The 26,420-nt window shown below is 37.2% G+C and overlaps 1 protein-coding gene and 6 non-coding genes across 7 annotated transcripts; 6 read left to right on the top strand and 1 right to left on the bottom strand.

Moving 5' to 3' along the window:
* Positions 1-30: 30 nt before the first annotated feature.
* Positions 31-112, top strand: Trnal-aag (transfer RNA leucine (anticodon AAG)). Its single transcript has one exon. It is a non-coding gene; the product is annotated as a tRNA-Leu (tRNA).
* A 153-nt stretch (positions 113-265) lies between these two features.
* Trnal-uag (transfer RNA leucine (anticodon UAG)) lies at positions 266-347 on the top strand. The gene has a single exon. It is a non-coding gene; the product is annotated as a tRNA-Leu (tRNA).
* A 430-nt stretch (positions 348-777) lies between these two features.
* Positions 778-850, top strand: Trnak-uuu (transfer RNA lysine (anticodon UUU)). The gene has a single exon. It is a non-coding gene; the product is annotated as a tRNA-Lys (tRNA).
* Positions 851-1,210: 360 nt separating this feature from the next.
* Trnal-aag (transfer RNA leucine (anticodon AAG)) lies at positions 1,211-1,292 on the top strand. The gene has a single exon. It is a non-coding gene; the product is annotated as a tRNA-Leu (tRNA).
* A 153-nt stretch (positions 1,293-1,445) lies between these two features.
* On the top strand, positions 1,446-1,527 carry Trnal-uag (transfer RNA leucine (anticodon UAG)). Its single transcript has one exon. It is a non-coding gene; the product is annotated as a tRNA-Leu (tRNA).
* A 430-nt stretch (positions 1,528-1,957) lies between these two features.
* On the top strand, positions 1,958-2,030 carry Trnak-uuu (transfer RNA lysine (anticodon UUU)). The gene has a single exon. It is a non-coding gene; the product is annotated as a tRNA-Lys (tRNA).
* Positions 2,031-19,202: 17,172 nt separating this feature from the next.
* LOC143470766 (multicopper oxidase mco-like) lies at positions 19,203-23,954 on the bottom strand. The gene is made up of 14 exons (XM_076969037.1): positions 23,852-23,954; positions 23,488-23,687; positions 23,240-23,341; positions 23,024-23,155; positions 22,695-22,900; positions 22,407-22,520; positions 21,943-22,150; positions 21,411-21,584; positions 21,191-21,270; positions 20,740-20,833; positions 20,316-20,430; positions 19,996-20,162; positions 19,746-19,851; positions 19,203-19,390 (listed from the first exon to the last, which is right to left on the bottom strand). The coding sequence occupies exons 1-14, from the start codon at positions 23,952-23,954 to the stop codon at positions 19,203-19,205; spliced, it is 1,989 nt and encodes a 662-aa protein (XP_076825152.1).
* Positions 23,955-26,420: the final 2,466 nt, after the last annotated feature.

The raw sequence follows: 26,420 nt of genomic DNA, 5'->3' as shown, positions 1-26,420 counted from the left end.
CGAGACTCCGATCGCTTACTTAGCAACATAGGTAGCGTGGCCGAGCGGTCTAAGGCGCTGGTTTAAGGCACCAGTCATTTCGATGGCGTGGGTTCGAATCCCACCACTGCCATTGGATTTACAAGTTTTATGCTTATCTTCACTCCGCAATCATGGAGTGGTCTTCCTTACTTTAATAAATCAATGAGATGACCGCTTGTTAGTGTTTCGTACGTTTGAAGATGTACTGAAAATACAATTAAGATTTCAAATCGCTTGTAAATGCGGTAGTGTGGCCGAGTGGTCTAAGCCGCTGGTTTTAGGCACCAGTCATTTCGATGGCGTGGGTTCGAATCCCACCACTGCCAGTGTAATTACAGTGCGTCTTGTCAATATTTCTTCTACCCATCACGCTGAATAGCGGCTAAGAAATATTCTTTACACACCAAGATGGCTTTCTTTACCTATCGCTTTCGCATGGTATTGGAGAAGAAAGTTAAAGTTGTAAAAGTGACACAAATTTTCAAGCTATCATTTGGAGTAAATCAACATCAAGTTTTGACTTTCGCTGGCTTGAACGGTTGGATAAAATGTAGACGCCTCTCATTAAACAATACATGAAACCAACCAACACTATGTAACACAATATCAACCTCTTCACACTTGAAATTGTTTCCTAATTCAGCCTTATCACAAATGTGCCTGTTAAAATTGAATTTTGTTGCATCAGCCTCCAAGCTTAATATTTAAATTCAAATTTGATACCAACCATTTCCGATGTAATCTAACAAAAGAGGAGCCCGGTTAGCTCAGTCGGTAGAGCGTTGGACTTTTAATCCAACGGTCAAGGGTTCAAATCCCTTATCGGGCGCGACTTTTACAGTATTCTGACAGAAAACTGTAAGCCAGATCTTTCGCAAAACTTATTATTTCATCTCCAGAGCGTTAATCAATATTGATTGGTCTTGTTGAGAATCAGTCTAAACACTAAATTGGAATAATTAGGAAACACCCCAAATCGTGCAAGTTAATCATGACGCGAGACAGTAGAAACGCAAACTTGTGAAACTTTTATAAATGTTGTGTTACAACCATTATGGTGTAAGATATTTAAAAGTGGTTTGGAACAACAATTACACGTAAACTCTGTTTGTATCAAACTTGTTCCCTCGAAGACCGATATGGTGCAGGGAGGTTAAAACGAGACTCCGATCGCTTACTTAGCAACATAGGTAGCGTGGCCGAGCGGTCTAAGGCGCTGGTTTAAGGCACCAGTCAATTCGATGGCGTGGGTTCGAATCCCACCGCTGCCATTGGATTTACAAATTTTATGCTTAACTTCACTCCGCAATCATGGAGTGGTCTTCCTTACTTTAATAAATCAACGAGATGACCGCTTGTTAGTGTTTCGTACGTTTGAAGATGTACTGAAAATGCAATTAAGATTTCAAATCGCTTGTAAATGCGGTAGTGTGGCCGAGTGGTCTAAGGCGCTGGTTTTAGGCACCAGTCATTTCGATGGCGTGGGTTTGAATCCCACCACTGCCATTGTAATTACGGTGCGTGTTGTCAATATTTCTTCATCCCATCACGCTGAATAGCGGCTAAGAAATATTCTTTACACACCAAGATGGCTTTCTTTACCTATCGCTTTCGCATGGTATTGGAGAAGAAAGTTAAAGTTGTAAAAGTGACACAAATTTTCAAGCTATCATTTGGAGTAAATCTACATCAAGTTTTGACTTTCGCTGGCTTGAACGGTTGGATAAAATGTAGACGCCTCTCATCAAACAATACATGAAACCAACCAACACTATGTAACACAATATCAACCTCTTCACACTTGAAATTGTTTCCTAATTCAGCCTTATCACAAATGTGCCTGTTAAATTGGAATTTTGTTGCATCAGCCTCCAAGCTTCATATTTAAATTCAATTTTGATAGCACCCATTTCCGATGTAATCTAACAAAAGAGGAGCCCGGTTAGCTCAGTCGGTAGAGCGTTGGACTTTTAATCCAACGGTCAAGGGTTCAAATCCCTTATCGGGCGCGACGTTTACAGTATTCTGACAAAAAACCGTAAGCCAGATCTTTCGCAAAAGTTATTATTTCATCTCCAGAGCGGAAATCAATCTCGATTGGTCTTGCTAAAAGTCAGTTTAAACACTAAATTGGAACATTTAGGAGACACCCCAAATCGTGCAAGTTAAACATGACGCGAGACAGTTGACGTATCAGTATCGGGCGCGACTTTTACAGTATTCTGACATAAAACCGGAAGCCAGATCTTTCGCAAAAGTTATTATTGCTCAAATTTCCTTTACGTTTCTAAACTACATACAAAGTATTGCTTAAAACTTCATGTTTCAGCAATGTTTTACAAAATCTTTCTGAAAAAGATAGGCGTTAGTGTCTACTTTAAAAAGAAAGCAGTTGCTCTTGTTGCAGAACAAGTAAACATTGAGCTGGGGTGTCGCAGTTGGCACATTTTAACCAAGCGGTTGCGTTTGCACGAAGTAACTGGTGGTGGTCAACTCAGTACGCACTGATGGCGGATGCCACCACCTCCTTTTTGCTTTCAAGATGGTTTATGTTTTATTTTCCTGAGCAACAAATATGATAGATGTCTACTTTTGGCCTTCAAAAAGAAGAACAAAAATTCGTAGGTGAGTAAGTTTTTAAAGTGTGAGACGAGATTGTGGTTCCTTTACCTCGAAGAAGATAAAGTGTGGTTCGATAAAGTGTCTTTCTATAAAGTGTCATAGTACCTGTTAGAGGGGCCAAGCCTGTTCAAACTATTCGATAATTCGCCTCGGATCTTCCAAATGTCACCTCAGGTACAACTGTTGTATACCCGGGGTACCTGAAACAAATTTACCATCGCATTTGCTTTGACGGCCTCTACCGACGACAAACAATATAAAAGAAAAGAAAAAAGAAGTAGAAAAACACACAAAAATACAAAACTTACGTTTGTAGAAGCTATTTAGTCCGATAGTAGAATGTCCCTTCGGTACGACAAAATAATTACGTCCATGTTTGTATTTTGAAGTTTATTGCGTCAACTTGGTTGATTTTCATTTCATTTCCACAGACATCATAGATTGCGGGTTTAAGCTCAAAATTACTTCTCAGCTTTTTACGCGGATAATTTTGGAAGGAAACCAAACTTTAATCAACGCGCACCGCTCCGAATGCCAGGTGACGTCACAAACAAATACAGAAACTCGTGGTCATTTTATTTTGACGGTGGCAGAGAAGGTCGCAGCTGTAAGAACTTGTGCGTTGGCTTGGTCAGTTCAACATTTCCATAGTTGAGTGAAAGCTTGTTCTGGTACGTTTGGTGAGTTGAACATTCAGTATTTTGTTGATAGCGATAAACATGCTTATGATAGTGGTATATTTTGTCCAAACTTGTTAGCTTGATCCTAACTTAATATGATGTAGCACAATTGTATTGTTGGCATCTTGCATGTTTGTAAAAGTTCGAGTTTTACCACTTTTTCCTTTTCGTTAATTGTGCGAGAGCATGTTCTTTATTGTGCTATGACTAAATGGCTGAAGTTTATGAGACTGTCAGTTTTAAGTTTTGGTTTATTGAATACGTTTTCGGTTGACGTTTATATCTGTTATTTAAACTGGTTTATAGCTTGCTAGGTTATATAAGTACAAGTTAGCTTTCAAACTGGTTTTGGCTTGTTATATTTTTGTAAACAATATGACAACATTTTTGATCAAATTTTGTAATCTACAATTATAGGCATAAGTTTTTGTTGTAAAATATAATACGTTTTTAACTTGGAAACTTTAGATGCAAAATAGCGTAAACGATATCTTCAATCGAGCCATTATGTTTGTAGGTTCAAGCGGTGATTCTCGGATCAACAAGCCGCCAATGACGTACACTTTCTACAAAGGTTCTGTCTTCCAGCGGAACAAAGTTTTCATTCTTATGCAGCTAATTCTCAGAATTAAGGGGCTGTAGCAAACTGTAGAATTGTTTATTACAGTTCACATAATTAAACTTTGTTTTTTGTAGTGGATCAGCTTTGTTCATGTACTTAGGGAAGTTCTCCAATGATTATATACATTACAATACATTATAATGTATTCATGAAATTTCAACTACTTTTGGTGTTAATTTTTGAGCTGTCGCTATTTCAACGAAAACATCGTACATTCATAATTACCTTTCCATACCTCACGTTAAATTAAACTTCAATGTTTTATCATATACTGTTGATAACTAAACCTAACTATATATGTTTTTTAGACTAAATCAAATACCCAGTAAAATCAAAGCAGCTTCGAAGACTGGCTGCGTGACCTATTTCGAGTTCGGCTGAGAGTGAAATAGTCAGTTATTTTTTTGCGGTCCATTTAACAAGATTAAAGACACGTTTAAGCCGTTTGAAATATATCGTGGGCCTCTAATGGACACCGAATCACTCAATACTAATAGTGTTTTGGAGTTTTCAAGAAATTTTCCATGTTTATGAGGTTTAGCCACGCTACAAAACGCTGTTCAATTTTTTTTCAAGCTTGTCGTTTGCTGACCTGGATGTCGTACATATTGGTTTGGTGGAGCTGCTTCGTATCCTGCTTCACCTTGTGGTTGAAACGCAGGAGAGGTCGACCAATGGGTCTGGATCTAGAGATGATTTCACTGTGAGAGATGTTCTTTGAAATTCCGACATAGGGACGTCCGCGACCTTGCCTTAGCATTTCGAGCTAGCGTGCTTTCATGTGATAGGGTAGAGAGCTGCAGCCAGTGCGCTCGGTCACACTGCTGTTCCTGATCTTGGTGCGCCATGTGACTCCTTAACTGCGTCGCAGACAGCGCCTATTAAGGTGTCAAATACCTAAATCTAAGATCTCTATGAATTTGTTGGACGTCCTACGTAGGGCTTTAAAAAAATGTTTAGACCAATCAGAAGGAAGCATGGTTGGTGTTGTTTTCTAGCCTGGGAATTACCCTAGCAGTTGGCGTGCTTCAATATGTCAGCTCGCGTACAGAATTTGGCTAAAACTTAGCATGAAAGTAGCTAAAATTGGGTTTTTTAGACCAAAAATTCTAGTGTTTATTTTGGGCCTCTGTTATTTTGTTTTTTTTTAATGGCATTTTATGGAATGGCAGTTCAAAGAACACTAAATTGACATGCAAAATTTCAGTGAGCCCCATGGAGGATTTTTCGAGTAAACAGTGTTTTAGTAAATTCACTGTATAATGAAACAAACAAAGATTTTATGGCATTTTTTGGTGTTTGACCTTAAAGCGTTCAACTTTCTCTTCCGTCACGTATATGTAAGACTTCTCATTTACTAGGTTGTTTGATTTCGTTACGATTTTGTGGCAGATGCTGCGCATCAGTGTTGGCGCTGATGACCATTGAGAACCTCCCACATTTGTTTGCAAAATCATTCATGAGTGTAAGGCCGCTTGTACACTTAGGCAAAGTTCTCTAAAATGTATCCTTTAGTTGTACACAAACTTTCGTGCCGTCAGTTAAGGGTCTAATGAGCACGATGGGCCGCCCTTGTTCTCGATACTTTTCCGGGTTAGTCGGATAGAGAAAATAAAGTCAATTGATGACCTGTTTCTATAAAGTCGCCTTATGATTCGGGATAAAAACTGTCTGCTAAGATTTATAAACGTTCAAATTGTACTCTGGCAATAACTTCGCCAACAACGCTCACCAAAGAGATATCTCTACGGTTGTTACAAGCTTTTCTAGTAACTGTTGTTGCCACGGCACTTTTCAGCTCCTCGAGAGTTGTCAATTGTTTAAGCTCGTGCATCGGTGGAAAACTTTGTGTTTTGCTTCCGGCATGTTTTTGTTTGCTCATTAATTTCCCCTGTTCCGTTTCATCACAGTAGTTATTTCAAAATTATTTGCAAAACAACGTCACACCTTTTTCGGATTTCTTCTTGTCGTGCTCAGACATTGGTCTGTTTCTCGATGCTCCTCCACCTACTCCACTGTGAAGGGATGTTAATGCACAGTGGTGTTGCGATCGATGTAGCGCGTTTAAGTTTTCTCTGGTCCAGTTAGTTTGAGACTTTAGGGCTAGGCAGTCAACAACTAGTCCTTTTTTATCGGGCTTGTACATGGACACATATTAGGTTGAGGGGAAAAGGCAGTGCTGGCAGCCAAGATAGGTTCAGAAACATGTAGCCTACAGGCGTGCTAATTTTAGCCGACGTATTCAATTAAGGTCGTAGCGGCATCAGTAGAAACGGTGATCGGTGGATCCGCAGGATCGTTGTCTAGTTTACGAAAGGCCCTGTTAACCCAAGCCAATCAGCTAGCGAGTAGGCACCTTTTAGATTAAGGTCGGCTGGACGGGATATGTTTCGTATGGTGGCCATCTAGTGGACGTTTTTATGACTGAAAGGCGCCATAAATAATTTTACTGCATCTGCTGCACTAGCTGGGTATCGAACCCGCTACCTCCATGCTAGCAGGCAAATTTTATCCAAAAGAGCTATACACAGGAATTTATTTTGCTTATAATTTCAAATATATATTTTTCGAAAACACTCAAATAAAAAAGCAGTGTACACCCACTGAATCGAATCCCCTCGTCCCTCCCCATTCTTGCAGGACCTTCGGTTCTACATCCTGTTAAGTTGTTTTTCACCTCCCTGTATTGCATTCTTTTCTACCATAGCTGGGGATCGAACCTGGAACCTCTAGCACCGAGTGCAGTGTCCAAGCACACGAGCTATCAAGTTGCACACGTATAGGATGTGGTGTAACAAACATAACCAACGACGATGCATCAGTTGTTAAATTTTGAAAAGGGAAAGACACAGGTCATATGGCTCCACAGAGACCTGAACTCGGTAACTTTTTCTCCGATTTCTGTGATAAACGTCGCAAGCTACAACGTGTCTGGCCTAATCGACATTTGTTAGCACAGATACCATCACATCAGTTAAAAAAAATAAGTTGAAGTTTGTGAGGAATCAAAGCAAGAACCTTTGCACCGATGTCAATGACGGAAGGCGCGATCAGTTCTGTGAAGTATGCATGCCTTGCTCCTGCTCTACGTTTAACCCTTTGTTCGTCAGGATAACATTCATTTCAACTCACGGTCGATTCAACTCTGGAACTCAACCAACGTAAGATGAAACCAAGGATAATTGAGTCCAAGGTTTCAATCCACAGATGTTGGTTGGGTCATCCTGAGTTTAATTGTTCTAGAAGTATCTTCCTCGACTGTACAGAAATCGAATTCACCTGAAACCGTTCATCAATATCATAGAAAAGGATAAGTGACTAGGACGTGATTTGAACTCGAAATCTTATCATCTGGAGTCGGACGTGCTACTGTTCAGCCACGTAGTCATCATGTTGACAAACATTGTACCAAGATAAATGATGCAAAGGTATACATGTAATCATTACACACATTATGTCGTGATGTCAGAAAGCTAAGTTTACACGATCATGTTAAATACATATTTTCACTTTGCTGACTCAGTTCCAGTTTCGAAGGTTATTATCAGTCGGAATTACGTTACACTTGTGACCGTGGACCAGGCTGCTTATGTTTTATTCACGCATGAGTGGCTTAAGAGCTTAACGCCGGGAATCGAACATGGAACCTCCAGCACCGAGTGCAGTTTCGAGTCACATGAGCTACGAATTAACTCATGTAAACGATGTGATGTAACAAATGTGACCAATGTACATGCATCAGTTCGAAAAAATAAGGATACAACCATTCCACTGCAGGGGGATCTGAATCCAGGATTCTTCGCACCGAATCCTGCGATTCCTATCGCGAGCTACAAATCGTCTAACGAGCGTCCTTAATCAACACTCATATCTTCACCAGGTGACAAAATTGAAAATAAATTAAGTTCAAGACTTTAAAAATCGATTCCAGAACATTTGCACTGATGTAAACAACGACTTGTAGGTTGAGTCGTCCAGGAACCGTTCGTCAGTACCAAAAAACTGAGATAAAATATCAAGTGCCCGCTTAAGATTTGAACACGCCACTTTCTGATTTGTGGTCAGTCGCGCTACCGTTGCGCCATAGAGTCGTCATTTTTAAAAGGTAGTACCAGCACACTCGACCACAACGAAAAGTATACATGCAATAACATCACATGTTATGTCTTGATGCAAGAAGGCAGAATTTGTACGACCCTGCTATAGATTCATTGTTTTTGTTTTGCCTTAAATTGCAAACATGTGTGTTTCGGAATAGACGATCCAAAAAATTCTCCCCACTGCACCGCCCCATAACCCAATTGAACCCGTCCTAGCAGGAGCATCAGTTCCAGGAACGTAGGTGACTTGGGGCAGTTGACCAGAATTCTCCTCCCTGCATTGCGTTTTATTCACCCATGAGCTGACCGTCTATAATCTATATAATCTATATCATTGGATCAGGGCATTGGTTTTGGTACATCACATTGTGTCTGTATTATTACATTTTTAATGGTGCATTCATGGTAAAATGAACCCACAGCTACATTCTTGAAGAATAAAAATACGCTTACAAGCAATTAGACACTACTGGCATATGCGACCTTTTGATGGGTAGCCTACACGTTAATGATATTAAAACTTTCAAAGGAATTTTTTTAACTATTAAAAGGAAACATGACTGTCAAGGAATCGAACTCGTGACCTATTGAACGACGAGGAGGTAAGGCCTGAGCTACAAACCGGCTTCTGTCAATGCCGTTAATTTCAGTACATTCTACAGATTTAAATGGACAAAAACATACCCAGCGTGGAAAGGAATCGAACGCGAAACCTACTATTCGAAATCCTATTCGGACAGTGTGTGCTTGCACTACATTTTAGGGCTATTGGGATCTGCTTTGACACGGTTGTTTTTTGTTTATATATGTTGTGACAGTTGACTCATTCTAAGAAACCGATTCTTGAAACACATGTGTCAAGGTTTTCTTCTTCACAATAAATTTCTCACTTTTTAAGCAGTCAGGTTGGAAACTTTACTGATTTTAGAGCGAAATTCACAAGTTAAACCATAACATTATCAATTAATATAACCCACACACAAAACATACAAAATCTACACAGTAAATGTAAAACTGAATACAATGAAACAGAAATTAGCGCAATAGATGCAAAATAAATATGATGACAACAGAAAATAGTATGACAAACTTAATTGTAACTTATTAATAAGCCGTGCCATTTATAAAGACGCGGGTTCCAATGTTTTATTAATAAAGCTTCCAGCACTAAGCTGTTATACTCCCAAATTGCTAAATATTGTTTATATGTTTTCGATAGATATGTTTTCCAATCCCACCATTACTCACAAAGTGACGCGCAGTGTCACTGATGAAAGCTCGTTATCAGCCAATCATCAGGCGGTTACTACAAATTTATTATTTATTTACTAGGTTTAAAACGTGCACGAATAATGGTATTATTTTGCGGACGATAGCGGGCAAGTTAAGTTGACGAGATGTTTGTTTCAGCAAAAATGCCAAATCACAAGTCATGGTTTCATCAGCATACCAGCAAATAATCATGGTCGAAAATCGAACGATTTGCTACGAACTTTGTTGCCACCGCAACTAATCGATTTGTTATATTTATATTGTTACACAATTATATATTAGAATTTTACTACATTATATTTTATTATATTGAACCAATGATACTGTTTTGCGGCCACAAGTTCGGAAACACTTAAACCGTACGAGTATTTTTACGAGCTAATATATTATTTTATCATATTACAGTGCCCGTCATTGGGACTCCAGAACACAGGAAAGAATTGGAAATGACCATCAATCTGTTTCCAATCATCAATCATCAATTGGTTTCGATTGCGGTTTTTAACAAGTGACAAGTGTCACTTTGTTATGTATCATGTTGTTTGTTTCATTTATATTGCATTAGCATTGTGTATTTTATATATTTTATTAAAACAATTAGGTTACCGTGAGGCTTTGTAATAATAATGTTAATAACCAATAATGTTTTCCAGTGATTTAATTCCAACCAATTAATTATTTATATTGTTTTGTGCGGAAATATTTGGAAATGACCTTTAACCTGTTTCCAGTCACCAATCAGCCGTGTGGCGAAATCGATTGCGGTTTGTTGACGATTTCAATTTTATTATGTATCATGCAGTTGTACGGTTCATTACTTCTAGAATTTTGTATAGAATTTCTGTTTTTTGTATAGTTTGTGTATTTTATTGTAAGAATTAAGTTAATGTGATCTTTTAACCGATGGTAACGAGGTTAGTATACAAGATTAGCCAGAACCTGTAACCATTAAGAGCCAAGGACCATCAGTCAGAAATTAAGACCATTTAGAATGGAACATGCCAAGGATTTGTGACGTAATATGCAGTGTGACGTGCAATGCAGTGACATGATGTGAGAACTAAAAACACAGCAATGGTATACTATAAACATTGCATAGATAACATTGAACACTGTTATAGAAAGTCATGTTGTCGTCGTTCCATCAGAGAAGCTTGAGCGTACGTCTTAGGCACAGGATCAAAAGACGACTTCTTTTGGCTGAAAAAAATATAGAACAAAATCTTGATTAAAAGTACGAAGCCATAGAATTAAAGCTGATGTAGGCCTGCTATAACGCCAACGTTAAAAATTCGTAAAAAATCTAAACGATTAATGCTGGTAAAAGCTTAAAATTGAAAGCGTTTGGCGATGTTGCCAAAAAGTCGACTGCTCTTAGTTTTTGAAGCCGTTCCACCGCGTCAAGGTGGCAGTCGTCGGAACGGTTCTTTAGGAACGGGGAGAATCCCCCACTTCGCTACCGATGGGTGTAGAGAAGCAGGATAAAGACCGTTGTAAAAAAACAAATACCGAATTCTACTTTTGTATATATTATATGTTTTATACTTTATACTTTTTTAGTATAGGATTTGGTACGTTACGATGCGATCTCCTTCTCTTAAAGCCAAGGGGAATCCGCCCAACCGTTGATCGTTGTTTCATTTCATATAATTACCTGTAACCTGTAAATAACCGCCGCAATCGCGCAAAATGAAACAACGAGGTTGGGCAAACAAGCATTTGGGGACCCAAGAAAAAATTTTTTAAAACTTTTCTATGGAGGAAAAGGCAAACCCAAAACAAGTCATGACCCTACCTCATCTAAGAAATGTTGGAGGGACCTAGCCGGTATCGCGCGGTGTGGTGTGGTGTGAGAATTTTATACAAGGCATTAAGAGAAGGCATATGGTCGCGTTAGATGTTGTGGCCTATTGTTGTTGTTTCAATTTTATTTGACTGAAAATTCAGTCAACAAGACCGAAGTGCGGTCAACCTAGGATTGTTTTACTTAGTAATACTTTACCTGATAACCTGAAGAAAAAAAATAGTTGAAACCAACACCGGTAACTCAAACCGGCCATACAGTATGTGAATCATCTTTAAGATTGTGTTTGTTTTAGGTTGTGTTGCGCGCGAGGGCACCGATCCAACCGCTGCATTAGGTTGGAGTGCCAGAATAAAGGAAAGTATAGAGTCTTATGCCTAAAATAAGATACAGTATTTATAAAAAATAGAAATATAACTGCACTGGAGTCGATGAACACAATGGGAATAACTAAATAGAATTGTGTGGTTCCGAAAACAAAAACCCTAAAAGTTTATTCGCAAGATTGAAATAAAATAGTGCTGGATAACCTAAGCGAGCTGCACCCTAAGAGCACTATTTTATCTGAGGACCCACAACAAACTCCATAAGCGTCGAATTGTTTGTGTCTGTGGCTTAATGCCCCGTCGGACCTACTTGTTATATTGAGTGCCGCCATCTAGGGGAGGCGCGAAATGTCGGAGGTCCCTACCCTATTCTACACGGCACTTTGTCCCCCTAGGATAGGGTTATGAGAATGCAGGGTAGTATAGGGGCGCGAGGGCAAAATGTTCTTAATTTGGGCCGGGGACACTGGATCGCTTTGGGCTTGGCGAACCCAGTGCTGCATCGGGTCCTGCACCCTCCCGACGATAAAACACAACAATTTAAGACAGAAGAACTCACTGATTCAAGACTATGAGAGAATAAGACAAGCGATAAAACAATACACAACAAAAATCCCATCAATTTTAAGAGATAGAGAAAGTCATTATGCCATCGAATCCAGCACCTCCACTATCTAATTGTAGGCCTATATAAGGTAATCCCAGTAAATTTGTTACTGGTTTTAGATATGTCCTTTCGTTAAATCGCAAAACAGCTTTAATGAAAATATGTTAAAAATTGTCTTTGCATTTATGGTAAAATGTAAATGTAACGGGTATCAAAATAAGCAATAGTTAATCTGCTCCATATTATTATTGCTATTATGTTAACACCCACAATTATTAGCAAAATAATTGTAACAAAAATAATATCATTGTAAACTATGCAACATATAAAGGGCCTAAGCAAACAAGATATTTGAAAATTTACCTCGGATCTTCCAAACTTTACTGCTTCAGGTACATTTGGGATATACCCTAACTGAAAAAAAATTACCATCGCATTTGCATTGACGCCCTCTACCAAAGACAAAAATAATAGAAAAAGAGAAGGAAGGAAGGAAGTAGAAACACACAAAAATACAAAAATACGAAATGTCCCTGTCTTTCATAGAGGTGAATTTAATGAATTCTTATAGAAGTTATATTAGTCTGATAACATAATGTCCCTTTTTGCTGCACTACATCGTTTAACATTTCTACACCAGGGGCGCAATGTGCGATGGTAATGCCGCCTGAACCGTAACCTACGATGCACTGGCGCGCCGGCAACTTGTAGTCGGAAGCTTTCTCTCTCTTCCGTGTTTGTCTCATCGCTACTTCTTCTCATCGTCCCTCGTTGGTTACCAGCACGCTCCTAACATTATAAAGCCCTGCCACTAAATATTGCTTTGGTTGGTTGGTTGATTGGTGGTTGGACTTCCATGAGACCTTAAAAGTAACAGAAGGGTCAACCCATCCTTACACAGCCAAGCCATCACCCATGATTAATAGCTTGACACCAGCAATTCATTAGTTTAATTCAGGAAACTAGTTGCTCAAACGAGACCTACCGATGGCGAGCTATAGCTGGGTTGAGGCCGCACCGCCAGCTTCTTGATATTGAACAAACGCTATCGAAGTTATTGAAGTGGAATTGAATGTTGGCAAAGAGTCTGAAACAATATTGTTATTATTAGTTGACGATCGAATACACTTGCTAAAACTTTGAAGTAGCTTTTAATCGTAGCTATGTGTCTAATAATTTCATTACTGTTTTGAAGTCTTGTACGTCTTGTATATGTACGTCTTGAAGCTTGTGTAAGATGTCACAATGCTTGGGAAACGTGAAACGTGAAAATGTTTGGTTTATACGAGAAACTATCAGGGAAATGACCTGCAAGAAATTAAAACCAGGAATGAAAATAAACAAATATCAACACCGATTCTCGGGAAAAGCGATATTTAACATGGTGAGAATTAGATACGGGCCCAAGAAAGACATTACATTACCACTTACTATGGGTGTAACCACTATTAGTTACTTGTTGCACGGAAGTAGATGAAAGTGACTAGAAGACTTGGAACTTCAAAGTAGAATCTTCAGCTGATGGAAGAAATATCTTGGGAAAAGAGTATGAAAAAATTTAAGTTTAATTTTCAGCAATAAAACGAACTCACCTGAACTATAAATTATCGTAGGATGGTGACGACCCACAAAGGGGCGATGGGGAGGACACAATCATTACCCAAACTTGGCCTCCAATGACATCATAATTGTATTGTTGGCAATTATTGAGACCCTGGAACTTTTATGAAATAGAAAAATTCCTAGAAATATTTACAACATACCTTGCAAATATTATTGCCGTCGTAGAATAGACGTCATGTTTACACGTCACCACTTGCGTCATCTGAAAAAGGCGAACTTTTTGCAACGTGACCGTAATGTTCAATAAAGCTTAAAATACACCCCCAACACAATCTTACTGAACTGAACAAAGCCAAAGCAGATTTGTAAGTTTCTATGCTGCCTACGTATACTGTAGTTCTGGTACAAATCTTGACATGTTCAGTTCACAGCAAGAAATGTTCAGATTTGCAGATTTCAGATCAGCTTTGGGGGTACAAATTCTCCTGAAACACCAGATGCCAGATATCTCGAGCTCAAATTTTGAACAGAATCCAGAGAAACTGAACATATTTAAACTTAAGGTCACTGCATGGCCAGGACAAAATAAATCAATAAACTCCAACAAAAAAAAAGCTCAATAAAAAATCCAAAAAAATCAACCAATATACAGGCTCCAAAAATACTCTTTAACACAAACTGAACAAACGTCAAAGCGCAAAAACGCAACAACGAGACCAAGACGCTAATGCGCGCGCAGAGAGCAGTTGCAACAAAGCAGGAACAAAGGTTAACAACCAGACGATCGAAATATACAACAAAGGTCAAACAAATACCAAACTCAACAACAAGCGCGAGCTGTGTTTCAGCATCAAACAAAATACAACTTGCAGTCCTGACCAAAAATTTATTGTTATTAAACAAGTCAGACAAATCGGCCAACAAATATGGGCCTTAAGCCAAGCAGTGACGTTTCAAATCAGCATAGACAAGCTGTTACTTCAAACCAGTCTCACCAAACTGAACTTCACTTTATTATAAATCCATTGTATTGCATCCATTGTATTGTAAATCCTAAACTGCTCATAACCACCAACCAACCACCTCAACTACACGAGGTAAAAGAATGAAATTGTGGATCGAACACGCGCAGTGAAGATTCGAGAAATCTCGCGCAAATTCCTCAGCTGATGAAATAAGCGCGAAACTTGCTCCAAGGTTGACTCGAAGCAAAAAGGTGCCAGCTTCTTGCTAGAAAATTTGCGACAAGCTCTCCTATTGCTTAACAATGCCACAGCCCTACACAATAATATAGTATATTGTTGTGAATTACGATTGAACTGAAACGTTTGAAACTGTTTCGAGCGGAACAACGAAATGGTTTCCGAGTTTCCAAAGTATTGAAATACTCTTGCTAACATTAAATGAAAACCAATTACGACGAATTATTCGAGCATCAGAATGACAGTGCCTATATACACCGTATTTGCTAAGGAAAATGTCCGCTAGACGATGAAGCGGAGCTGCACAAATGGCGCTGATTTATAAATGAGATAAAAGAATGACGAAGTAAAAGTTCCAATTTATTAGATTAAAATTAGCAGTTAACCTTTAAAATGTTTTGAAATATTTTAGCTTTCTCCAAAGTCAAACCTGATGCTCTGTCTTTGGCTGCTGCTTCATAATGATAGGTGTTACGTCATTAACGATCAGGCAATGTTTACAAATGTCATCAACAACTGATGCTTACAAATCACGTGAACTTTGTTGGAAATAGCTCAGATTACTCTTAACGACTGTGAAGTTGTCTCTGATGACGACTGATCCAGATGATAGATGATCTGATTTTGTTCCATCCGTAAATCGGTTTTGCTTCTAAACTCTTTTCGACAATTTAATTCAAAATTTCTGAAGAGATAAGTAGAATGCTTTGTATGAAGAGCGATCAACTTCTCCGTAAAGTTTAAAGTCAAATTCTATTTTCACTCGGATCCGCAATGGCAACGCACAATGCCAGAATAATCCATACATGTAAGATTCTTAACAACAAAATCCTCGGACCGGTATCTCTTGCAGAAAGGAGTTTTATATTTTGGTGTTATTGCTTTTACGCGTTCCCGTTGGTTTCCATCGCTTCCCAACTAAGCGCAAAAAGGATGATTGTGAATGGACATTTTTGATATGAACATCGAAGGTGGAAAATACAACAAAACAAAATAGTTCTTTTGAAATCTCTTTCATTTTAACCTGGTTAATTCTAACGTTACATTCCCGCAACTGTTTACACCGGAGATAAACTCACGCTGTGCAATAAAGCTTCAGCGTAATATGCGAATGTTCCATTAATCAACCAATTTTCCAAAGCTGCTAATCACAAACTTCCACATTTAAACAATATGATTTCAATTTTTTCTGCTTGCACGACTGTTTATACTTATTATAGCCTACATCGTTTGTTGAGGATTCGAGTTAAAGGCACATTCAGTTAAGAAATTAAATTAAATCCATTAAAATGTTCTTTGTTTGTTCTTTTCATTACATTTTTTCTATTGTGCTTGTAGTGAGGTCATTTTCTTCGTCATTCTTCGTCGTGACGTCTTACTTACTCTAGCGGCGAGCAGAGCATACGGATAAAAGCAAACGTTTATGTATTTGAACGAAAACTCCGGCTCCGCTACTATTTGCAACCACTCGTCTATTTGCACACCTTGTTCTTCATGCACTTGTCGCAAGCAACTACACGCCAGCGTGAAGTTCATGATTGCTTCGCCGTAATATGTGAAAAATATTGCAACGCGCTCATGGGAAAAGTGACGACACATCAAGAAAGTTCGCGACTTACCACTGCAAAGGAGTTTTTACGCGGAACTCGAAAGTTGTACATTTTCAATTATTGGAAAGATTTTAAATGCTCCCATCGCGAAATGTTACTGCTTGTTAAATATTAACGAAAGAAGCGTGTTGACGAATTTACAGTTAATTTACATTCAAGTTACTGATTATGCGAGCCAGACAGAAAAACAAGAAATTGACATTTGGAAAACCGCCAGATAAGACCAATGTGCTCAAAATTTCTCCACTATCGGTGCTCGGGTTCATCATAGAAGGGGTCATGACAAACAGCATCAGAAAGTTCCATTGCAAAGTCCTCGGTCAAACTGGCAAAACCTTCGCGGAATACAAAGAGATGATTCTTCACGCCGACTATATGCTTTCAAGCTGGTCGACCTCAAGTTTACCACGCGAGGACTGAACTCCAAGCGCAAATATCTGAAAATTGTATACTGTATGTAGAGAGTTCTGTTACCACGTGAGAAATTGACTGGTAAAAATGTTTATAGGTTACAAAACTCAGCCTGTATAATACGGAAGCCTATGACGCAACACTACGCGTTGCGGCTTAAGTGCACAATAAATTCAGGTCGTTGCTTGCATGCTTATTTAAAACTTTACCAGGACACCCTTGTTTCGAAGTTTCATCGCCGGCACCGCCACGTCCATCAAAGGGTTGTCAGGACAAGGCACTGCAATAATACTCTTCTATGTTGTTGTGAATTATTAAGGTAGTTTTGTAAATATTCGATATCCTCTGGCATTGTTACACATTTAATGGTGTAATCACAGTAGACCGAAAAAACGCTGCAGCTCAAACGTGGTAGAAAAACAAGTGTGGACGATTGGTTCCATTTGTAACTACCAGATAGTTGACAAAACAAAACATGTCGTACCGTTATCAGTTTTGTTCCGATCTTCAACATTATGACGTAAGTGTTTATATTTTGCATTCAACTCACGGGATAACGTATGCAGTATAAATTTTTATATCTTATATGTTTCTAATAACGTACATGTTTGCTGGGTTTGCGGGTTCACGGTTCGTTAAAATGTTTTAGTCACTCCGTATGCTCTCGCAAACAGTCTTTATTTTCATCCGGCATAGTTTCCGAACCAAGCAAGATGTTACGGGCTCCATTCCTTTCGTTTCTTCATGCGCATGTTGGGATGGCATGATGATTTTTTGTTTTTGTAAGAGCACTAAAGAAAAAGGGATAAAGCAAACACAAGAAGCCGCTGAAAAATGTTGCAAAAAGCAAAACCTTTTCCTTAGTCATCATACCTTATACTTTGATCTGTTATTCTAGAAAGTTACAGCATATCTAATCTTAATTTTTTTACCAACTGTTTAGCAATTAGTTTAGTCTTTCCAGTGGTGTTAACGAAAAATTTCTAAGTGCCTAATAACTGTCTTTGTTCTTTCTGGCAAATTCTGGGATTATCCTTTTCTCAAAAATAGAATCACTGTTTGACTGCAGTAAAGAATACTATCCAAATAAAACAAAGAACCTTAAACAGCGTCTTTTAAGGAAGTTTTCGGAAGCCTGTGAAAAGCAATTGGAGTAGAACTACGGTTCGTGCACTCAGGCCTGCGTGTACTGGCCATAACATGTCAGATGTTTAGCGTATAATGAAGACTCAAACTCAACGTTTCGCTTGCATTTGAAACCGCGGTGGACTGGTGACTGCATTACAAGAATGACAATTACAGCTCTCAACAAATTATATTAGGAATGCATTGATTTGTTGGGCTGCAAAAATTTATTCAACATATTTTGATTAAAAAGCAGTTTCATCTTTCTAATTTAATTACCCGGTTCGCCTAACGATCCCAACCAACTTTCCTTTGTTTCTTCACGAGTTTTTTCCAAACTCTTTTCATTGTTCACGCTTAAGCACGGTTACAAGATGAATTGTGCTTTCTTTTGTCAATCCATTGGCTACATCATAGCAATTGGCAACCCAGGTTTCATCAAAAGTCAGTAAAAATAATAACCATGCATACATGTAAGCAAGTTTATAGCAAAAACGAAAAAATCGCGGAAAGCTTATAAGCCTTTGGAAAATATTAGTGAGGTTTCTTATGTTTTTCTGGGACAAAATCTTGTTAAAATTTTTCGCCCACGTTTCTTTAGATCTCAATGATGGCCGAACTTGGTGGAATGTGTGTGTCACTGTGTCAAAATGTGTCACTTTTGGTAAAAACTGCTTAGTAAATTAATTGTTTAAATAAATTTTGTTTATATATCTCTTGTTTTACAATATCCTATATACTAATAAGGGTGGCGCGCAAAGAATTTTATTTTCGGTAGAAACGCATTTAGAAAATTTTCCCCCAACATACTTTTTCGATAATCTGCCAATAATTTATAAAGATATCCGAAACAAAATTTAAACCTACCATTCTCGGCCGTGAATACTTATGGAAGACTTAATAAATACAGCTATAGTGAATATTAATAAATTCTATTTAGAACTATTCCTCCCCAGAATATCATGCAGACAGCTTTCTGTCCTTGCAACAAACATTAATTTAGCTATATACATCGCTGTAGGCTATATACCAGCATTATTAATTAACGTAAATATAACGAATACAAAGAAGTAATATTTTTGGTTATTTACAACAAATTTTCCAAGGATATAAGAAAACAGCAGAAAAAGGTAACAACTATAAAGTGCTTGCGAGCGATTTTTAATCGAACAATTCAGAGGGCTCACTAACAAATGTTCATAAGCACAAGAATGCACATCACTGTATACATTTAATGTTATTCAGTGACAATGAAAAGAATAAAGGTGGTCAGGACACCTGTCACCAAGATGATGATGTTGAAATGTTTCCTCCTTGATCCTGAGCATTCTCCAACAACCTCGTTGAATGGAAACGGGTCGCATTTGCTGCACTGCCCTGGATAAGCATCGCCGGACTTAATGTGTGCGCCAGTAGTATTGGCCCCTTGAAAATTTTAATCAATTCGTTACAAATGCGGTAGAAAGGAACGTGGTAGAAACGCATATTAAGTCGATCAAACGAATGAAATAAACATAAAAACAAAACTACAACTATTGCAACACGAAAATCAAGGGATGGAATAAAATCAATATCGTATTTTGCTATATGTTTACAACATATAGTTTTGATACCTTATTGCTTTGATAGAATTATTCAAGCCATACAGGTATTTTGAATATAATTTGGTGATTATATAATTCTAAATTTGATTTCGAAAATTAGAAGCAACAACACCCAAAACAACTTCTGTTAATTAGGTCTGATCTGCTATGATAATTTTTTCAGTAAAATATCTTACCGGCTGGTACGATCTTTGTAACCATCATCATACCGTGATCTTCGTGATATAGAATATGACAGTGAATGACCACGGTACCAATAAAACGATCCGTTTGGAATCGAATCTTCATTGCGAAGTATGCAAAATATTAATAGTATCAAAATAATTAATTAGGAGGATAATTTTACAAAACTCGATTATAACAACATGAAAATACAGAATTTTATAAATGGAAGCAAACGGCAAATAATATGCGAAATATTCTTACCGTAATATTACTAAACGGTGGGACAAGAATTACGTCCTGGAAAATTCCACTTGGTGAATAGCCCAAAGTTCCATTAGGATGACTTTCCATATCTCTCCAGCGCTGCGCATGGCCTCGATACTTCAACCATTGGTTATAATCATAATCAGGTAACATAGCCTGTTCGCCTGAAACAAATTGACACGCAATTATATTTATGAGCTACAATGTAGATTGTGGAATGGACAGATATTTTGCAAAATCGTTTGATTTTTCTCGACCGACTTCTGAAAATACCACTTTGATATAAAGCGTATAAAAACGTGCTTCCATGAGCTCACTTTTGGGGAAGTTTTCGTACTGGCGATCACATTGTTGTTTATTCTGATTAAAAAATACTTTGTTGCCCATCACGGTGGCTCCAATTGGTCCAGTGTAGTTATTGTAACTGATGACCTGACATTTTTTTTATTACAAGAAATGTTTTGAAAACCTACAAAAAAGCCCGAGATGTCATTAAAGAAGCAACGAAACATCTGGTAAATTGTCCTGAACCTTAAGCGAAACTTGCTTTATTTACACAACCATGTTATTTTTCTGCATATGTGTATAGATGTGCACATATGTCTATACTCGTTGTCTAGATCGTTAATTGAACGATAACGAAATCATGTAAGACATAATTGCAACTTTTTGAAATTAACTATAAAGCAAAATTACAATTAAAAAAAAAACATTATACTATAAAAAATCTTTATAGACTACCTGAAAATTATTCACGTGAATATGAATTGGATGGGGAAACGAAGCAGTATTGATGATGTACCATTCCTGAACAGTGTTTAAGCTCGCCACAAATCTATAACAATTAAAAAATCAAAAGAAGTTTGACAATTGGTACAGGTCACTCTGCTGCCGGTGATTGTGCATTTATGCACTTGTGTGATTTTATAGAGTATAGGGTGATGTTCAAATGGTTTTCGAGTACCAAGAGTTTACTAAAAGCAATACAACTGCATGTAGATAAACACATAACCTTTTTTAAAGCTGACTGGTTTCGGGCACATACCTTCTTTTTGGTAAGAGCAAATGTTCAAATAAAGAGGTGAAAATTAAATACTAAACTACATTTAAAAGCTTATTTCAGAAGTTATTGCAAAGAAAAACATTCAGGATATAAACAAATAACATAGACTATTATAAAAGTTTACTATACCTAAAATTTGTTTTCGACTGAAATCTTTCCCTGTTCAACGTCAAATCTGGTCCAACTTCGATAACAAATCGTCCAGTTACCTAAAGAAGAACAAATTTTTTGAAATGATTTTTTAGAGGTGATTTTTAACTTTGTTGTTTTTTTTAAATTTGATGAATGATTTTTCAAAAATGCTTGAATAAAAGCACATTTTATAAAGAATTATTCGTTTTTGTCTCACTTCGTCTTCCGTCAGGTTTCGAAAATCAGACACAAAAGATTGTTTTGCGGGAAGCGATATCGGTATGACAGTTGAGATTTGTGTTCCATTGATTTTTATAGTCAGGAGCTTGCCTTGGTATTGCGACATACCTCCCATTGATACATCGTCATCAGGTGATTTTTCTGATCTCAGCTAATGATTTCAAATGATAATTTTAAAGTTATTTCATAACTCATCGTGTATTATGATAATGAATAAATGCACCGTAGAATGAAAAAATTGGACCCAATACTTCGTTCAGAAAATACAAAAGTTCTCTTCTTAATACTGGTAATAAGTGACTAAAAACAAAAGTTAACTTTGTGATTTAAAAAATTCATTCCGTTGTCTCTTTTTAGGCTCATCATGGGTGACTTCCCCTTTTCTACTAACATAACTAAAATAACATCCCTAACTTTACCAAAAAAATTTTGAAATTTTTCACTGTACTCGTCCTACACTTGTGTCAGGTAGGACAACATTATAATCAACAACTTTCTAATTTACGAACTTCGTAGGTTCCAGGGATGTTGCAGACTACCAGCCAGTCACTTTTTGCCGATGGAACAAGCATTGTTTTACCAAGTCGTGGAGGTGTTGCCGAATCAAAATAAATTCCATCCAATGCAATTTGGTAAACAGTACACCCTTCAGCAATAGTGCCGTTAGTGTCCGTAATTTGAGGAATAAGCACAGCATTGCCACCGGCGTTAACCATCCTATACAAAAAGAAACTTGACTTTTTGACCATAAGTCACATTAATGTATATTGGAACTTCAACAATCGGTTTCATTTTTATTTCTTAATCGGTAAAGCTATTTATTTTTATTTTTTATTCGGTAAAGATACAGAAAACTAGAAAAGAATAAGTAACCTTTAACATTTTCAACTCTTGTTTAATCTTTTTTTAATATTAGTTTAATTAATCTTAATCATTTTATTTACTGCACACCTGTTACTCATACGTTTTCTACCTGAATCTTTTCACTTGACCAGCTTGAAAAGTTATTTCGGGCCAAAGTTGTCCGTTGGTGGTAAAATAATCAACCCCATTGTTTTTTAGGCAGTCTTTTAATGTGTCGCTCATCCTATACAGATCATATTTTACTTAAAACCTTGTACGTGTAAACTTTGTTGAACACTCTATTGATAATTAAAACGACAAGATTAAAACAAAGATTACAACAATCCTTTTTTTCAGTTGCTGATAACTAATACAATCAAGTTCAATTCGATACAAGTTTAAAAAGCTAAAACTTTACTGAAATAAAACGTTGTCGTGAATATCCTCTTGGATAAACGGAAAGCTTGGAAAGTAATTATCGGCGTAGAGTAAAGTCGGTTGGAACAGGAGTCTCACTTCATGATGACAATTGTCTGGGCACGAGACATCCAGGAGATGCTGAGGAGTTATGGAGGGATCAGGATCATCTTCCACGATGATCATGCCCGCCATCCCGCTGTGTACCTAATACAGTTTATATACATGTGCTGTTTATCATACACCGATGCAACGTAAGCATGACAAGTAAAAAAAATATCTCTAAAATCTGATATTTTGATTTTCCTGCTGCTTTGTTGGGATATTTACGTGAAACAAGGTGCTTCCGTGAACATGAGGATGGTACCAATAGGTACCAGCTGGTTGTTGTGAATCGATTTGGTATTCATAAGTGAAAGTTTCCTCTGGGTTTACGTGGATAAAAACGTCATCCTGAGGTTGCTACATGTAGTAAATATAAAAGAAGTCAAACAATATCAATAACGTAACAGAAAAAAAACGAGCTCTCAACTATACTGTACATACCTCGCTACTGATATGCAGTCCATGCGTATGCAAGTTTGTGGTGTTGGCCAACCTTAGCTTATTAAAACTGTTATTGCTGTCAGGATATTCCAATGTATTTATCTAAATCATAGATTTTTTTTTAAAAGAAAATATTATTTTGTATAATCTTAAAAAACATAATTTTTGGTTTTATTTTTAAAGACAAAAATTAAAAAAATATTTTTATTAAAAGTTTGCTCAATAGAGATTGCGTATATCTCACTTACCAAATTTACCATCACTGTGTCACCAGGTTTAAAACGCCACACTGGACCCGGGAAGCCTCCATTGTATGTTCTTCTGAACAAAGTTAACCACTCTATAACTACCTGGTTTACTGCTACAGTCAAGTCCACTTCCAAAAACCCATCAGACGACACAAGATCCGAAATTGGTCCCGAACGAGAAAAGTTGAACGGATCGCCCCCTATGTGGTTCATGAAAGAAATTTTTCAATTACAAAATATATCACAAAGATAGTATTTGGTCTACAAAACTTAAATAACATTAAATAACGCAACAGTACTTTAACAAGTGTGTACTGTACTGTGAGAAGATTCATGTTCTATTTTATATGTTTATAATACTTACCCACAAATGGGCAAGGTTGGCTCTCAGAACACTCTTCCGATGTGACTCCAACATTGCACTGACATATTGCTAAAAGTAGGTAAATGACGACCACGCCCCTCATAATCGATCAATTTAGAAAATAAAGGTATGTCCTCCTTACCAACTGCACAAAAATTTGATAATGTCGTTGGTGTATCAAAAATCTGCCAACGATGACAGTGGAGCAAAACATGTAAAATACAACTTGAACCTTACATGAAAGTGCTTTGTATTGTTGCGAATACAACATTATAACAATATAACAGACTCGTCATAACGATGCGATTTTAGTACGAAAAATAACATTAAAAGCACTATAATGACATCAATCAGATTAAAAATAGTTACCTATTTGTGGACTAGCAATGCAATCAATTGCTATAATCATGTGCTATGCGGTAGGAACTGGCTTAAACTAACAACACGAAAGAATTGTTTTCGAATTGTATAGTAAATTAAGTTTATTAAAACTAAGACAATATCTTGAAATCCAATGCAGAAAAATAACGCTGTTTTGTTACTTATGATAACTTAAATAAACCAATGCTTGGGTTGTAGAAAAATGTAAAAAAAAAACGTAAAAAGCTTGTGCTCGTGCGAACCTGAGCTTTCGAATTCAAAGCTTGTGCGAGACCGAAACCGAGCACGAACACTCGAGCAATAAAATATATCACAGTAAATAACAGTAAATGACGGAATACAGTAGGATTTGCAACTGGATAATTCTGCTGAACTCAGTCGCATTCAGACAGTGTGTATAAACATTGTGTCCAATGCTATTATTTGCAATTGTGTGGGTTTGAGAATACTATATACAGTTACGTGTAGTGTATTTTTATTGAACTTTATTGATTTCTTACTTAGTCTGATCTGGTACAGTTTGTTTAAAACAAGATTGAAAACATGATTTAATAAACATTATTGGTAATGGTTGTGCAGATAATGTTTTGCTTATACTTGGTACTTTGATTTGCATTTTATTTTTCACCTGATGCTTGTAAGATACATAATATTGTGTTTACTTTTAGGATCTCTTAATAGTTGTGTTAACACAGACATTTTCGCTAGAAGATTTTGCATTTATTTAACCTCAATCGTACGAACTATTAGCAAACGTTAAACAAATAATTTTTGTGTTGACCAAGCTCTCGGAAAAAAATGATACTTGGATTTACAACGAGTAGACCTATCATAGACTTGCTGTACGACGTACGTTGTATAATTATGACCGAGTGTATATTGTACATGGTTGTATAAGACAGTATCCCATAACGAAATGACACCCCGCATACTTTGAGATAAGATGATTGAAGATGATTTCAGGCAAAGTCTTATAAGCAAATTTACAAAACGAGTTGATTCTAATTCCAGATTTATTTCTTCATTTGCATAAAAGGTAAAGCAAGCGATTTTTTATCTCACGGAGATTTAACAAATCGTAACTGTCGCATCCACATTGTTTACGTAAAACCAAGTTGGAATTTATAACCAGGTCATACGAGTCCAAATTTTGTAATCTTAAATTAGATTACAACCAGGTCATAAAGGTCCTTTGTAATCAGATCAAACGAATCTAAATTGTGCAATCTTAAATTTTAATTACAACCAGGAGTTTACGCGTAGTGGCGCTGTGGAACCAGTAAACTCAATACGTGGTGGAACCTTGAACCTGTAACCTTAAGTTACCTTAAGGTAATGGGATTCCTGGGGTGGCATGACTATACTACTGCTGTTGACTTAAGGTTTGGAAACATAAATATTATCGACAGAATATAAAATGAACTTTGTATTAAATTAAAGTCTTCTTAACTCACAAACAGAACGCCTGCTAAGCTATGGTCGCAAAATATTGTGGATGGTGTGTGTCTATGGTGGAACGTTACAAGCGCATTAGTAACCGTTGTTTGATGTACTTCCCAAAAATATTTGCACACTATTTATTGCACCAGGAAGAGGAAACCGGGTTATAGGTGAATGTTTCTTGGACCAAGTACAGCTTGTCAGTATCTCACCATGGAAACCGTGTCTGACAAACATGCATTGATGAAACAACTTCGCAAAGTGTGTTGTTAATATTTGCATAGCATCATAATTTGTTTTATTTGTTGTGTTTGGGACTTCTTAAGTTTTCGTATGGTTTCACGCAAAGGGAAACAAATACTGGTTTTGATCGGTGTGTATAGTCTCAAAAACTCCATGGAACTCCATCCAGTGAACCACCGGTGAAATAAGGTGTGACTTAAATAAGGTGGTCTCAGCGATTTGATTTCGCATGGACCAGGACTGACTTCAGAAAATGACTTGAATTGAGTCAATATTTGAAAAACTCTAGTCGGCCCTTGTCGATTAGATTTCAGTATGAGGTCAAACAGTATTTTCTTTCCCTGAAACCATAAAAGTGAAACTTTAAGAAAGTTTTTTTGTCAACAAACGCGTTCAAGACCGTGAAACGAAGCAAATTTTCAAACATTTCAATCGTTTTTTGTCTACGCAGACGATATTTTCGCATTATATCTGGCTTTAGTTCAGATATCAGTTGGTTTAACTT

The sequence above is a fragment of the Clavelina lepadiformis genome, chromosome 9 (assembly GCF_947623445.1).
Source record: "Clavelina lepadiformis chromosome 9, kaClaLepa1.1, whole genome shotgun sequence".
In the NCBI taxonomy this organism is placed as follows: Eukaryota; Metazoa; Chordata; class Ascidiacea; order Aplousobranchia; family Clavelinidae; genus Clavelina; species Clavelina lepadiformis.
Note: the sequence above shows the minus strand (reverse complement) of the source record. Positions and strands in the feature narration are given on the sequence as shown.

Coding starts and splice junctions, on each gene's coding strand:
- LOC143470766 (XM_076969037.1), bottom strand. CDS start 23,954: ATGAGGGGCGTGGTCGTCATTTACCTACTTTTAGCAATATGTCAGTGC. Junction 22,521..22,694: donor CACGACAACGTTTTATTTCA/GTAAAGTTTTAG, acceptor TGATCTGTATAG/GATGAGCGACACATTAAAAG. Junction 20,834..21,190: donor CAGTCGAAAACAAATTTTAG/GTATAGTAAACT, acceptor TAATTGTTATAG/ATTTGTGGCGAGCTTAAACA.